We start from the raw sequence: 15,162 nt of genomic DNA on the forward strand, positions 1-15,162 counted from the left end.
CGCTTTCGTTTCTCCTCTTGTTCCATCCCCTTGTCCGTCCTCTCTTCCACCAACGCTCTCCAGATTCATCTTCCGTACATTCCTCCAACAAATCGATTACCGGTAAACAAGCTGCCGCACTCTTTCGTCGCGAAAAATTCATACTTTTACAAGTTTGTCACACGCGAAGTCAATTTAGTGTTCACATTTTACGCGGAAAGAGCCTGGAACTAGCTGCTCGTGTGACTTTGCTCGCGCGACTGTCGGTGAACTATCGTCAACTATTACGAACTTCTTTGGCCGTTTGACTATGTGAGTGATAGTTGGTATAGTTGATGATATTTAGGAGAGAATCAACTATCATCAACTATAATGCGCCGTTTGACCAGGGCTTAACGTTTTTGATGCCGCGAGTTTGTTTCAAACCAATCACGCGGTACATTGAAATGCATCACGTGAGGACATTTTTCCTGTGCGGCGTCATGACTTTTTCGTATTGCGTGATGTTCATTCATAACGTGTTTATTTTCATGAGGAAAGCTTATCGTGTCGAATGGGTCTAAAAAACCGCTCCAAATTTGTCCTGATCATATTTTATCTTCAGCTGATAAACAGCGGCCATGCTGACAGATCCATGGCTGACAAAAAGCGCGGTAAGCTTTACTTTCCTCTTCTAGTTTGTTTTTTGTTGATTTGTTTGTTATTTTTTTTTTATTAATAAGTTATATACACACGTCAAGTATCATTTCAAGGCATCAAGTATCATTTCTCGATAACTCGAGACACAGAATTCTCCTAGTCAAAGAAAGTGCTTGAAGGAAAAGCGCGTTACCTTTGTAACCTTGGGCGTTTCAAAAGACCGAACGCAGAGAAAACTCTAACGCTTCAAGAAGAGGAAATGTAGTGGTGGGCTAACAAACTCGAGAAACTCGGCTGCGCGGCAGACAAGAGCGCCCCAGCATGGCTGTTGAAGATTTCGAGCTGAGTCGGGATGACAATGGCCTTGAGTTTGTAGCTTTTCGTGGGAACCCGACTAAAACTCGTGAAGGAAGTCTGCACATCAAGCAAAGAAAACAACTGCCAAAAATGTTCGCTATCGGCGACGACACATGCCCTGTGGCGTTTTATAAATAAAAAGTAATTAAGAAGTCAAAAGGTTCACTTTACCTTGCACCGATGCAAAATTCCCAAACAAGTGTTTGGTTCAAGCGTCAAAACCTTAGTGAGAATGGAACTGACAAAATAATGAAGACAGTGTCAGTCCCAGTTTAAGTTTTGATCAATATGTAACCTAAGCGATTTCGTAGATGTAATCTACATCACTGGATGGTCACTTATCGTAAAAAACGTAATTTGGTTTTTGTTAAGTTAAAGGTGAGTTTATCAGCTATAGATACACCCTATTTAGATCGCAACTAAGACAATCACCGCAATTCCGCACTGGCATAGGTTAAACTGGTATCATCTGCATACCTTCTGCAATAGGTTGTGCAAAATGTAAACAATTTGGCAGGTCATTAATATCCACTAAAAACAATAGACCATTCGTGACAAGGAATACGTAGACCATAGTATTGTAATTTCGCCAACAATATATCATGGTTAACAGTGTCAAAAGCTTTTTGTAGGTCTAAGAAAACAACGGTACTGACGTGACTAAGATCAATAATCATTGTCCAACTGTCTGTAGCCTCAAGCAAAGCAGTTACGGTAGAATGTAAAGAACGAAAACCAGATTGGTAAAGGGAAAGATTATCTTTTTTGATTAGATAATGATAAAGTTGGTCATAAACGACCCGTTCGAATACTTTCGCCACGGTTGGGATTACCGAGCTGGCGGACATACTCCCAGCTGGAGTATGGCCGCCATCTCATCGCCAGCCATGAATTTTTATTAGCTTAGGCAAGACAGCATTAAGGGTGAGAGAGTTAATCCCTGTCAATTAAGTTGTGGGTGCTTTCAATTCGACCAAAACTTCCGGTTTACATTTCCAGAAATTTCCAGTGGCGAATGGAACAACATTTTTTAGAATTTCCAGAGAAGAGTACAACCTCACGAGCTTTACCGAAATTTTGCAAAAGTATCAACCAGGAATTTCTATTTCATGTGATATTCCTAGCGCAATTTCCAGAATTTTCGATTGAATGATTTCGCACCATTTGACCATAGTTAACTATGATTTGACCCTGTTTTGAAAGTTGCGGAGTTTTTGGTTGAATGGACGTCTCTCTGTGCCTTCTCTGCATGGCTGCATTTCCAAAACTAAAAACAGCAAACTTATTCATATTTTAATTTATTTAATGGCAAACATAGAAACGTCCTCAGTTGAACAAGAATACCTGTCAAAAAACACACGACGATAAGACAATGAGAAATCTTTTTTTTAGGTTCTTTCGCAGAACATATGAATGGTTTGAACTCAACTGTATCTGAGTTAGGCAGATCTGCATTTGGTGAACAAAAGAAACTAAAAGTTTTCTCCGTATCTTGTTCATGTGATATTGTTTGGTTTTACGAGACATTGAGATTCCTACCGCCGTTCAGAACACTGCCCGCTTGCCTTAAGGCAGGATAGAGTTTAAATCTACATTCCTCACCCCAAGTGTCAGGGAATTGTTGACTTTCGTCGTGAAAAAAGAATTCGAGAAACATGCACGAGAAAAATAACTTCACGACATTCGTTTACATTTATAACTTCCTTAAAATTTATGAGACAAAATGTCAAAGAAAAATAAGGGATTATATGTTATTTTGTCTTCAATCGGTAGACATGAAATTTACATGACCTCTAATTGGTTGAAAAGCATTTGGGCATGACAGGATCCATTTTACCCAAATCTCGCTCAGACTTCGGTCTTGCCGAGATCAAATTTAGCTTTCGAAAAAAAGAAGACCAACAAAAAAAACCTAGCTTGAAATAACTAAGAAGATATTTGAGGTTAAACATGTCATGAGATCGTGGCTACAGCTTTAGTGCTGTTTCTTACTCCAAGAACACAGACAAAAGGGAAAAACTGACAAAAGTTCAAATGAGGCCTGACAACGATTACAGACAAAAAGCTTTTCCAAAAACTGATGGCTTTGTTTTGCAAAGGAAACACACTGATGATTTTACAACATGTCAGTTTTTTAAGGTAAAGCTAAGATTATTCCACTGAATCTGAATGATATGCTTACTTGCTAGTTAAATTGATTGGGAAAAAGTTTAATTTTACATTCAAGTGATAAATATTGCTCGTGCAGTCAACTGTAACACATACGTTTAGATAACGGGTGCAGTTCATACCCAAAGTGTGCTCGATATTAATTCTATATCAGGGAACTTTTCAAGGTTTATGCAATTCCTCTAATACAAAAACTTCTATTAAATGTTTTCAAACATCAAAGTATTTGAAGCCTCGTAAATGTTCGTTCATTACTCACTCCTTGTATCGTTTATTAGCGCAGGCTCCTGACTGAACAAACAACGGCAGCTGCCGATCCAACTACTACTGCTGCTCCAGTAACGGCAGCCGCATTGCTAAGGAGATTTAAAAGAGCTGCAGAAGCCTGTGCTGAATGTTTAATTCCCGTCTTCATATAAGTGGCAAAGGTTTCGCAGTTGTTTCTGATCAGATCGTACCCTGGCCAATAGCTATGTTGGTCCGCTGCCTCGTTCGCCATCTTCATAGTTGTCTCCACTGGCAGACAATTTTCGTGAACAACGCGAAAAAGTTGGGAACGTCCAGCGGCGAATTCAAGGATGGAGCGCCTCTTCGGCTTGGCATTGGCCTTGCTATCTCCATGGAAGTCGATCACCTCCAATTTTTCCTTGTCGAAAATGCCATGGTGAAAGTATATACCATTAGTGTGATCTATTAACGGGAGAAGTGACGGATTAAGATCAACAACGTTTGCCATCACAGCAATTTGATCACCAGTCTTCAAATCACGCAGCTGGACGACTTCAATTATGGGCATATTTCACTTTTTTTAGAATCAGTTACGATACGTGTTCGTCAACCGACGGAGATTTCACATAGTGTACAAGGCGGGCGATGAGAGGTAGCTAGTTGTGGCGAAGTTTGAATATCTAATTGTCTGAGCCGTGGAAATCTATTGTAAGGGGTGGACCGGTTGACTTTTGAGGGGTTGTGTGTATGATTTGGTACAGGCACGAACTTTTTTTTAACCCTTTCATGTACTAGGAGTTTTTCTCGGGACGTTTGTATTCATAGTATTTTTTCTCCGCGTAACATGAGTTTTTTTGGGGCTAACTGAACGTACGAGAACTTTTTTCCGGCAGTGGTCGTGTGCATGAATTTTTTGGTACAAGTATGCCTGCAGGATATTTTTTTTTCAAAATCGCCCACCTCCTCCCAAAAAAGTGAAATGCTCCACCCTTTCCTTCGGGGAGCAGAGATGACGCAGTAATGAGCACTGCGTAAAAGCCAAAATATTCTAGAGTATTCTAGACTCGAATATGTGATTGTGACGCAATAGAATCCTAGAGTATTCAAGCCGCACACAACACGTGACGTACACCTGGAATATTCGCGTCGAATATGGTGGAATACGCTCCGTTCATAATCGGAAGCATCAGTGGCAAGTACAAGTTCCTTGGCTGAGTCAAAATGTACTAGTAGCTCAGCTGACTGCAACAGTTCCTTAGATTTTGCAAAGGCCTCCTGTTGTTCCTTTCGCTACTGCCATGTTGATCCTTTCCTTAAGAGCTGGTGTAAGGGCTTAAGGATGGTTGCTACATCAGGTAAGAATCTATGGTAATAGTTAAGCATGCCCAGGAAAGCTCGTAACTGACTGACATCCTTTGGCTCCGGTGCATTCTTGATTGCATCACCTTTCGCCACCACAGGTTGAATGCCAGTGCCACTGATTACGTACCTACAGGACGTGACTTCAGGTTGCATGAACAAACATTTTCCCAAACGTAGCTTTAATCCTGCTGTGAAGAGCCGACTAAGCACTGCTTCTAGGTTGGCTAGATGATCTGGGTCATCCTTGCCGCTGACTAAGATGTCATCAACTCGTACGACAACATGGGGGATGCCTTGCAATAAATTCTTTATTGTACGTTGGAAAATTCCAGGTGCTGACGAAACCCCAAAGGGCAGTCTATTATATTGATAGAGTCCCTTGTGAGTATTGATTGTAGTGAATTTCTTCGATTCCTCATGCAATAATAACTGTTGGTATGTGATTTGCATGTACAGTCGCGTGTAAAAAAATTAGAAATAATTATCGTCGGTAATTGCGAATCGCCTCGACTACGCGTGGCGGGAAATCAGGTCATGTGACTTAAGTTTTAAAAGGGAAAATTTATCATGTAACGGACATTCGAGGCCAAGTCATCAACAGTCGTAAGCATAAACATCAAGATAGCGATCAAAGGGATCTGACACTCAGGAACACAAATTGTAAGTTTCGAAATCGTTTGTCGCTTCGATTTAGAATGTTGTAAATAGTAATTTATCTTGTATTTATTTCAATTTCAGTTGACTACGATGTAACCACGGACGCAACGAGCCGTGTAAACTCTAGTTCAAATAAATCTGACAACGTTTGATCCCTGGTGGGCTTATCTTCAAAATAAGTAGCACCTTCAACCATAGGAGCGAATCAGTATGCCTGTGACATATCCAGTTTGGTGAATTTATTTCCTCCACCTAGTGTGGCAAGCGAGTCCTCAGTCTTGGGGATTGGACAATTATCCAACTTTGAAACTTGGTTAACAGTGCACTTGTAGTCGCCACAAATACGCACTGATTCGTCTTGTTTCACCACTGGAACTATAGGTGCAGTCCACTCTGTAAACACTACCGGAGATATTATACCTTCGCTCTACAATCGATCCAGTTCCTTTTCGACTTTCGCTTTAAGTGCATACGGTACAGGACGAGCCTTCATGAACTTGGGTGAAGCACTTGGGTCAACATAGATTTTGGCTTCTGTGCCCTTCAGTGTACCCAGTCCTTCGCCAAAAACGTCCTTATGTGCATCTAGGATCTTCTGTAGCTGAGGGTTGCCCTCCTGGATGTTGAAAATACTGTTCCAGTTAAGCTTAATCACTTAAAGCCAGTCCCTTCCAAGTAAATTTGGTCCAGGACTCTTCACAACCATGGCTGGTAAATTATGCTGTTGATACTGGTACTTGACAGGAATCAGTACTTCACCCGACATTGGTATTTTCTGTCCTGTGTATATGCTTAATACAGTCTTCAATTCCAATTTGTCACGTAAAATGTTGCACGTTTCTTCATTCAACACGGTTCTGGTCGTACCAGTGTCTATCTCCAATTTATGTGGTTCACCACAAAGTTCCACAGTCACTTCGAATGCCTTGGGTTTGCTTTGTCCGCGAATGTGGTACATTGTCGCTGCATAAACACCTTTTTCCGCGGAAACTTCGTCCACTAAATGTGTAGGCTGCTTCTTCCCCTTTGCTGACTTGCTGTCGCGTGAACCGGTATGTTTACCTTCCCGCGTTCCGGAATCGGTTCCTTTGCCCGTCTTTTTCTCTTGCCTTTTCTCGCCACGGCACACTTTGGTTAAGTACCCTCGTTTTCCGCATTTAAAACACTGAGCATCTCTAAATCGACAGGCTGAGGCTTCACGTTTCTCCCCTCAACGGTAACACTCTGAATCTGGATGACAATCTTTAACTCCGTTCTTGTCTCGAGCGTCGACCCGATTAACGCTGCTGGGAGTCGTGTCGTACTGAATATCAACCACGTGCTTCGCTGCTAACTCTTCTCCCAAAGAAATCTCCTCGGCTTTCTTGAGTGTCAACTCTCGTTCCGCCAGTAATCGACGCTGGATTTTCTTATTATTTATACCACAGACCAACCGATCTCGTAGCATTTCTGGTAACGTCTCGCCAAAATTACAATGTTCGGTTAGCTTACGCAATTCTGCCACGTATGCCGCAACTCCTTCGTCTTCGTTTCGATTTCGGCTATGAAATTTATAACGCTCCACTATCTCACTTGGCTTCGGTAAAAAGTGATTCTCAAGTGTGTCGACAATCTTAAAAGTTGTCTCCGCTGGCTTCGCTGGTTGAAGTAAATCCCTAGCAAGTGCGTACGTTTTACTCCCGCAAACACTGAGCAAAATTGCTCGGCGTTTCGCCACATCTTCCACCTCATTCGCTAGGAAATACTGTTCCAACCGCTCCACATACTGGGTCCATGATTCTTCTGATTGTTTGAATTTGCCTATATTTCCGTAGGTCGCCATTCCTGTACGAAGCTAGAATGAAACGTCTCGTCGCCAAATGTAATGACCAGCCACGAGTGAATCCAAACGTACACTAATTTATTCAGTAAAGAGCGAATACATCACGTGATCATAGAGAAATGCCAATCACAACAGAAACCCAGAGATATTTCTGTGGCCTTTAACACTGTTCAGAATTCCAGTTTCCTTCTCAAAGTGTCGCTTGGATTAGGTATACTTTCACTCAGTTCTCAACTTCTCGAAAACAACACGTGTATTACACATCCGTTAATTTGAAATCTGCCAAATAAATAGACTCAAACTTTCCGCTTCCAAGCTTGTCTTTAACATGTACCAAGTCCCATGTTTGTACCAATCCTTCGTTTAACAAATACAATTCAATCCAATTCAATCCAATTCAATCCAATCCAACCCATGTCTTACAATATGGCGCCTGAAAAGCTCATGGTACTCTCGATATGGTTACATATCAGCCGCTCAAGTTAGGAAAACTAAGCCTTTTTCCCTTCTTGCCTAACGTCGAAGGTCTCGCTGCTCGCTGTAATGGACAGAACTAAGCGACGAAAAGACACAAAATTCACAAAACATTTCCAAACGCCGCGAAAGACCTCGAAGCGACAGTCAAAGAGAGCGCGACTTCCCAGACTGCTTACTTAAGCAGGGAAGGAAGCGGAGCTGTGGGGAGGGGGCCTCGGGGCTAAAAATTTACCATGCAAATGAACCCCCCTCCCTCTAGGGCAGTTCTGTCAATGATTTGGAACGTGTTGGCCGAAAAAACAAAAATTGAAAATTGCAATCAATTTTCAATTTTCAATTTTTAGACTTCCGTCGAAAACAGAAAGACTAAGCCATACCACGGACTGCAACATTGTCGGAGAAACAAAATTGCTGCTCAGTTCCATTTTTCTCGTCATTGTTGACAGGACTAAATCAAAAATATAAGTTCTGTTTCAATGTTCTACCGAAAGGAAAATAGTCAAAAATTTTCAATTTGGCACTTTCTCACTTTTTATGATAAAAAGTCATGAAAATCAAAAATTGACATCAATTTTCAATTTTTAATTTGGATTGAAAATTGAATGGACGAATGACCCACTTACCGACAAACCACTGATCATGATCTCAGTTAGTTCTAAAGGGAAAAGAAAATAGCCAATATTAAGCTCTTCACAGGATTATGAGAGCCTAGAGTGATCGAAATTTTTAGACTTCCGTCGAAAACAGAAAGACTAAGCCATACCACGGACTGCAACATTGTCGGAGAAACAAAATTGCTGCTCAGTTCCATTTTTCTCGTCATTGTTGACAGGACTAAATCAAAAATATAAGTTCTGTTTCAATGTTCTACCGAAAGGAAAGTAGTCAAATATTTTCTATTTGGCACTTTCTCACTTTTTATGATAAAAAAATCATGAAAATCAAAAATTGATATCAATTTTCAATTTTTGATTTTAAACGAAAATTGAATGGACGAATGACCCACTTACCGACAAACCACTGATCATGATCTCAGTTAGTTCTAAAGGGAAAAGAAAATAGCCAATATTAAGCTCTTTACAGGATTATGAGAGCCTAGAGTGATCGAAATTTTAATATTGTAGGGAATTTTATTTATGTGAAGTTTCATCGGCTTGCGAATGAAAGTAAAACAAGACATTATAACGCTGTTACCAACCACCATAACGGTTTTGTCTAACAGAGAGTAGAGTTACATGAAATGACAGACTAAATTGTTATGATAAGAACAAATATATCGACAAAAAAGATCATAAAACATCATAAAGCATTTTATTTTTACAACCTTTTATTTTATTATAGACATGGACATAGGCATAGTTTATTTAACTTGATCGTACACTTAGCTATGGTAGCGGTGCGTCCCATAGACGTGATAAGCAGAGTGTTACGGACGCACCAGTTAGTTTACAGGTGCCCCAAGAAAACAAAATAACAAAGTAAATATGCACATTTAGGAATAAATATTAAACTAAACTAACAAAGATCACATAACTACCATAAAATATCTAAAAATGTATATAACAATGAAGAAGCCTAAGCCGTGTATTACACAGTGATAAAACACGACAGACATTTGAGAACACTCGAGAAATGTCTGTCGTGTTTTATCACAGTGTAATACACGGCGTAGGCTTCTTCATTTGTTTTATGATATAGATTTTACCCGCTGCGAGTAGAAACAACAAAGCACAGAGATCGACAAACTGACGCAATTGAATTTCTATGTTTTATACTATGATAAAACATGGGTTTTTGACCAATCAGAGCGCGGTCAGGGTTCTATTTATATTATAAAAGGATATAAAATGCATATAAATTGTACAGACAAGACCTGTTTGCAAGTAAAAGATATGAAAAGGAAAAAATTGTTAACATTAGTTCACACATGGCTGCTCGTGTCCACGTCACGTAATGCAGTCCTAAACGCTTTATAGCTGGTCGAGGATCTTCTCAAGTCCGGGAGGCTGTTCCATAATTTGCATCCAAAATATCGCCATTATTTAAGGCCGTACTTAGTGGTGTATACCTTAGGGAGATTAAGAATGTAATTACCTCTCAAGTTATAAGACGAATTCCTAAGTTTTATTAAGTGACGCGGGCAGGCGGTCTAGGACCATTGATTGTTGTAAAAATCGAGGCAGCGATGTTGCGAGCTCGCTGCTCAGCCAAAGTTGGTTTATTTAGAGTTTTTAGCAAATCCCTCTAGGATGAAGATTTGATTTGCCCATAAAACAATTGTTTTGTTTTATTTTGTTGTTAAGCTACACATCGTTTATTGGATTTTCAATTTCTATTTGCTAACGATGGTGTTATTTCCCGGGTTTATAGACGTTCTATAGAAGCTGATAACTATCTAAAAGGTCCTTAAACGCAAAATAAAATTTCTGATCGCACAACTCTATTTAACTTAAAATTGTTATTTTTGTATGTATCGAAGATTAGATAAAAACGTTTGTCCAGCTACAAGTGATCAGTGGACCAGGATCTTAACGAACAAAGACTTTCCAGAAATCACCAGAAGACACTCCAACGAGATAGTCGTCACATTCCCATCTTGAGCCTCCTGGAGTCAGCAGCCAGTGATATGAATGTGCTGCAAAAGCACTGGCATCGTACAATCTATCTTGATCTACAGGATGCCCCCATTTGCCAACGTAAAAGCTTGTACCATTGTATCCCCACTGGCGGCAAACTCCTGCCAATCGGGAGTTGTCATTTTCAATTCTAACAAACGAGCTACAGGCATCAGGCTGGACATCCGTCTGACCGCTGAAGTACTGGACTACAGCTTCACCAGTGCTGTTAGCGACCGTGGTCACGTGGAACGTACGTCCCTGTTGTTTACTGCATTGGAATCTCAGTTGAGTGAAAGACAGGTGCGTTCTGAGCTCATTCATGGCACTCTTGGTCAGAAACGTCTGGTTGTTATGGTAACTGCTGATTCCGCGGTATGACGTCTTTACTGACATTTGTGGGGATGAAGGACTGTCAATCACAACGTTGGAGACAAGAAGCCAACCTCCTTAAATAAAACAAGTTCAGTGGTCACGTTAAGAAATAAAAGCAGTTGATATATATACGCTTTTATCAAGAAAAGGAAAAAGCAACAAAAAGATTAGCAGGTGTAAATGCTTTAAAATTGCTGCACAATAGAGGTCATATCTGTCGTGACGTTTTCATCGTTAGTTACATCAAACAGTAAAGCGAGCATCGTGAAAATTTTGCAAAACTTTCACTGCATGCTAATTGTTCCTTCTATAACAGACAAATGAGATCTTAACGGGAATATTTTTGTAAGAGAAAATAATCCAATCGTAGAACGCCCATTGGCTAGTTTTTATGGTCAATAAGAGCACAGACAGATACATGACGCCATCAAGAGCGGATCTTGACAATTTTACCAAACTTTCACAGCGTGTTTAATGCTTTCATTCTTGATTAAAACCGACAAATTGTATCTAAACGGGAACTTAGTTTAAGATGACGTTTTCTTCAGATTGAATTGAACTGTAAGGCCGCAGAAAAACATGTATTTGTCAAATTTTGACCTGGACCTCGACGAGTGGAATATCTCAGTATTTTGTTGTATTCTGAGTACTGATCTGATGCGAGTGGACTGGACTCGGTGATAATTCAGCGGGTTTTCAAGAATTTCCAAATGGAATAAAGGTTAGTTAAAAATTTCCATTTCTGATATTTAGTTCGACTTATTGTATGTTTAAAGTTTATCGACGTCTCGCGGGATTTCGGAATCATTTTGGCTAAACGAAATTTAGGTTCTCTCACTTTAACCTAGCGTTTTCTCTTGTTTTTTTCTTTCCTTTTTTATCTCAGTTTGTCTTTCGTTATCTTTCTCGAAAAAGCCTCGTGGATCCGCAGATACTTTGACAATGTTACGACGCAATTTATCAGCAACGAATGGACAGACGCATAAAAAGCTGGTCTTGTTAAGTACAGCGGGAAGCTGTGGGGGCTTTGTGCACTCGTTCCTGGGATTTTAGAAAGTTCTCCTTTTATATCATTATATCGATATCCTTAACTTACCTCCATCAGTTGTCATGTCACAGTAAACTTTGAAAGGGTTTCCACTCTTCTCAGGGTCGATCCAGTACTCGCCGTCTCCTTTGGAGTCTCCTGAGTCCCGGATGTCCTTACAGGAATGAGCAGGCTGCTTGGAATACAAACCTTTTATAGCTGCAAAAAAAAAAAAAAAGAAAAAAATTTTTTTAATAAGACTCTTCATGCACTTTTGAAGCAGAAGAGAAATCAATCTAAAAGTTTACCAACATCACTAAATTTACTCTAAAACAATAATCTCCTTACAAGCATTGCGCAGTACGCGAGCACCTTTTGAAGCAAACTGCTTTACCAAATTATACAAAATATCGTTCCAAGTCAAATTTTCAACACTCACGTTTTTCACATTGTTTCCCCTTGTATCCTGGATGACACTTTCCACTCTTTGTTTGTTTGTTCTGCTCACGGGAGACATCGACGCAGGAGGCCTGTAATGGGTGAAGATACGAAAGAAACCAGGTCGTTTAATTAAGTAGTTACCACAAGGCTTATTAACATAACCTAATCGTTTTATTTAAGTCTATGTTCACTCTTTTTAACCATTCAAGCCGATCCAGCTCTTATATTTTTCTCCTGGCTTCATCTGTCTGGTTTTGTTGTTTAGCTCACAAATGCGTCGTTGTGCATTGTTGCCATCTGGATGAACATTAACCGACTTGCAACTTTTATTTTCGATGCATTTAAGCTGACATTCAAATTCATCAACAACAGTAACCGTGTCCATGGCATGACCAAGTAAGGCATTGTCTGAAAGCAGAAAGAAAATGAATATGTCAAAGTCAGTGTACAGTGTCATGTCGAAGGAAAAGAGAAGGAGTCAGTTTAGATGACGACATTTCGCCGAGTAAAATAAAACTATATAAAGAAAATTAGGTTAAGAGCTGTTTAAACTATTTACACTTTATTTAAACGTTTTCGAGGTATCAGCTCCGCAAAAATCTGAGTGTTTTGATAATTTAGCCTTAAAGATTACGTAATACCATTGCCATAGGGAGCAATGTGAGTTGATTCTTTGTTCCATCCAAGAGTGAACTGAATCTTAACAAACAAGTTTTAAAACTTCAATTCACATTGTTCCTCGGCGATATTGGGGTTACGAAATCTTCTTTTAATCCTAAGTTTTTTGCAGAACTGACTCTCAATGATCGAAAACGTTTAGTATAACTAGTTCAACAGCTTTTTACTAAAGACTTTCTTTACAGTTTACATGTGTTAACTTACCGACTTGAGTTTCAAAAACGCTTCCACAAAAGTCCATGTTCGCCGCCACAAATAAGATCGAAAAGATAATGTTGATAGCTGCAATGGCCAACTGAGTCAGGGACAAACTAGCCATCTGTAAGATTTGTTGTATAGCTCGTTGTTCTGTAACGAGTGCGGCTTCTTCCCTTCAGTGTCTGTCCGATCCCGGACTGACTTGTAACCAAAACAGGTCTTAAGACTCTGTCAGTAATTTTATCCTCTTAATTTTTAATTAGTATTATAAAGTGCTATGGACAGTTAATGGAGTATGTGTTGACTTAGCGACTTGAGTTTCAAAAACGCTTCCACAAAAGTCTGTGTTCGCCGCCACAAATAATATCGAAAAGACAATGTTGATAGCCGCAATGGCTAACTGAGTCAGGGACAAACTAGCCATCTGTAAGATTTGTTGTATAGCTCGTTGTTCTGTAACGAGTGCGGCTTCTTCCCCTCGGTATCTGTCCGATCCCGGACTGACTTGTAACCAAAACAGGTCTTAAAGACTCTGTCATAATTCTATCCTCTTAATTTTTAATTAGTATTATAAAGTGCTATGGACAGTTAATGGAGTATGGCGCTCTTAAAATGAATGTTAATTTTATCTAATTGCCAAAAGTGATTGACATAAAAGTTCTGTTATGATATCAATATCATCCTCCCTTGTATCAATGCATCGTTAACTTGACAGGAATGAATCGTAAACTAGGGAGATAGATTCTTGTTGAAGTGTTCTAAAATTCTCAGAAAAAAAAATTTAAAGAAAATGTGAGGATAAGTAAGAGAAATTTACATTAAAAGACACGGAACTTGGCTCCTTAATGGTTTGATAAACACATTAATCTTTAAAGTAAAGGCAAACATCTTCCATAATTTATAACTGTTCTGACATTCAATGGCCAAACTGGGTTAAACAGCTTTAGTTCTTGCCATTTTCGACTTAAAAAATGAATTGCGTCTCATTGGCACATAGGAATCAAAAGGCTGATAAACATGGACGTTATGATCCAAAGACAGGATAAGGCCGTATGTTAGTAACAAATACTAACATCTAATGCTATAGTCATAAATATCTTCACTACAGAGTAAGTCAGCTTGCCAACTGTACTTAACCTAGACTGTTCCAGGCAAACGAAAAGAAGGAAGGGATACTAATCTCTCGTCCTCTAGTTTTTTCTTTGTGTGCCGTTTTTCTCCTTAGCTATCGTAGGCCGGAATCGGAATTGGCCTATTGAAAGACGGCACGGTAATTTTTTTTTTTATATTATCAAATTTTGATTAGCATGGCAAAAATTTAAAAAATTCTGCTCATTTTATAGTAGTAGAAATCGACTTGTGGTAATTCTAGATAATTAGCGGAGTGCAAATTTCCAGCATGTCAACAATATATACTAAGAACAATAAAGAGACCTGTACCAATTTCGATTCTCTGAATTTGCAGAAAAACCTGATTCCTGTTAACATATAATAACCTTTTTTTTATAACAATAATGAACTACGCAACTTCATAGAGAAAAAAATTAAGTTAAGTTTCAGTTCTACAGTAGCATTAATAGATTGCAGTAACGACATCTTCACAATACCCCTCCACGATTGCGTGACAAAATTCTTCTATTCCCCAGTCTCACCATCCCGTTGTCACACAGTACTTGATAAGGAGTTCAACTTTTCCCAGAAGTCCCACTGTCCCGCGATACACTTGTAACTTCGAAAATAATTAAGAAGCTATTGCTACGATGGTCCAGCACTCCCAAAGTCAACAAATAATAAACGCCAATGGTACTACTGCTGAAGCAGTCCCGATGTTAAAGAATAAATAAACAATAGTGTCCAGTTCTGGTCCTCCCTCTGTCACGCAGTGCTACGTAGCATTACGTGACAGAGAGAGACTCAGAACTGCTGTTCTTGCTCCTGCAGAGTAAACTGACCACAGGCAAACCCGAAATACCACTGTAACTTCGTGACTACCGTTTGTCACATCCGGTTTGTCACATCCGGATTTGTAGTGTCACGTGACATTTCCCCAGGGTATCGCATGTGGGACGTTTTTGAAGGCAGCGAGTTTTTGTTCTTGCAGTTTGGACCGTATTACCAAACAGTTCTTCAACGTGCCT

General features: G+C 39.6%; 2 protein-coding genes across 2 annotated transcripts; both read right to left on the reverse strand.

Annotated features, from left to right (window-relative positions):
* Window positions 1-6,601: 6,601 nt before the first annotated feature.
* Window positions 6,602-7,213, reverse strand: LOC145490546 (uncharacterized). The gene has a single exon (XM_081469651.1). It carries the CDS (start codon window positions 7,211-7,213, stop codon window positions 6,602-6,604), a length of 612 nt encoding a protein of 203 aa, XP_081325777.1.
* Window positions 7,214-9,001: 1,788 nt separating this feature from the next.
* On the reverse strand, window positions 9,002-13,693 carry LOC145490707 (uncharacterized). Its single transcript, XM_081469796.1, has 5 exons — window positions 13,031-13,693; window positions 12,353-12,556; window positions 12,147-12,257; window positions 11,777-11,926; window positions 9,002-10,754 (listed from the first exon to the last, which is right to left on the reverse strand). The coding sequence occupies exons 1-5, from the start codon at window positions 13,143-13,145 to the stop codon at window positions 10,219-10,221; spliced, it is 1,116 nt and encodes a 371-aa protein (XP_081325922.1). The 5' UTR covers window positions 13,146-13,693; the 3' UTR covers window positions 9,002-10,218.
* Window positions 13,694-15,162: the final 1,469 nt, after the last annotated feature.

Source organism: Orbicella franksi, chromosome 6 (genome assembly GCF_964199315.1).
Source record: "Orbicella franksi chromosome 6, jaOrbFran1.1, whole genome shotgun sequence".
Lineage (NCBI taxonomy): Eukaryota > Metazoa > Cnidaria > Anthozoa > Scleractinia > Merulinidae > Orbicella > Orbicella franksi.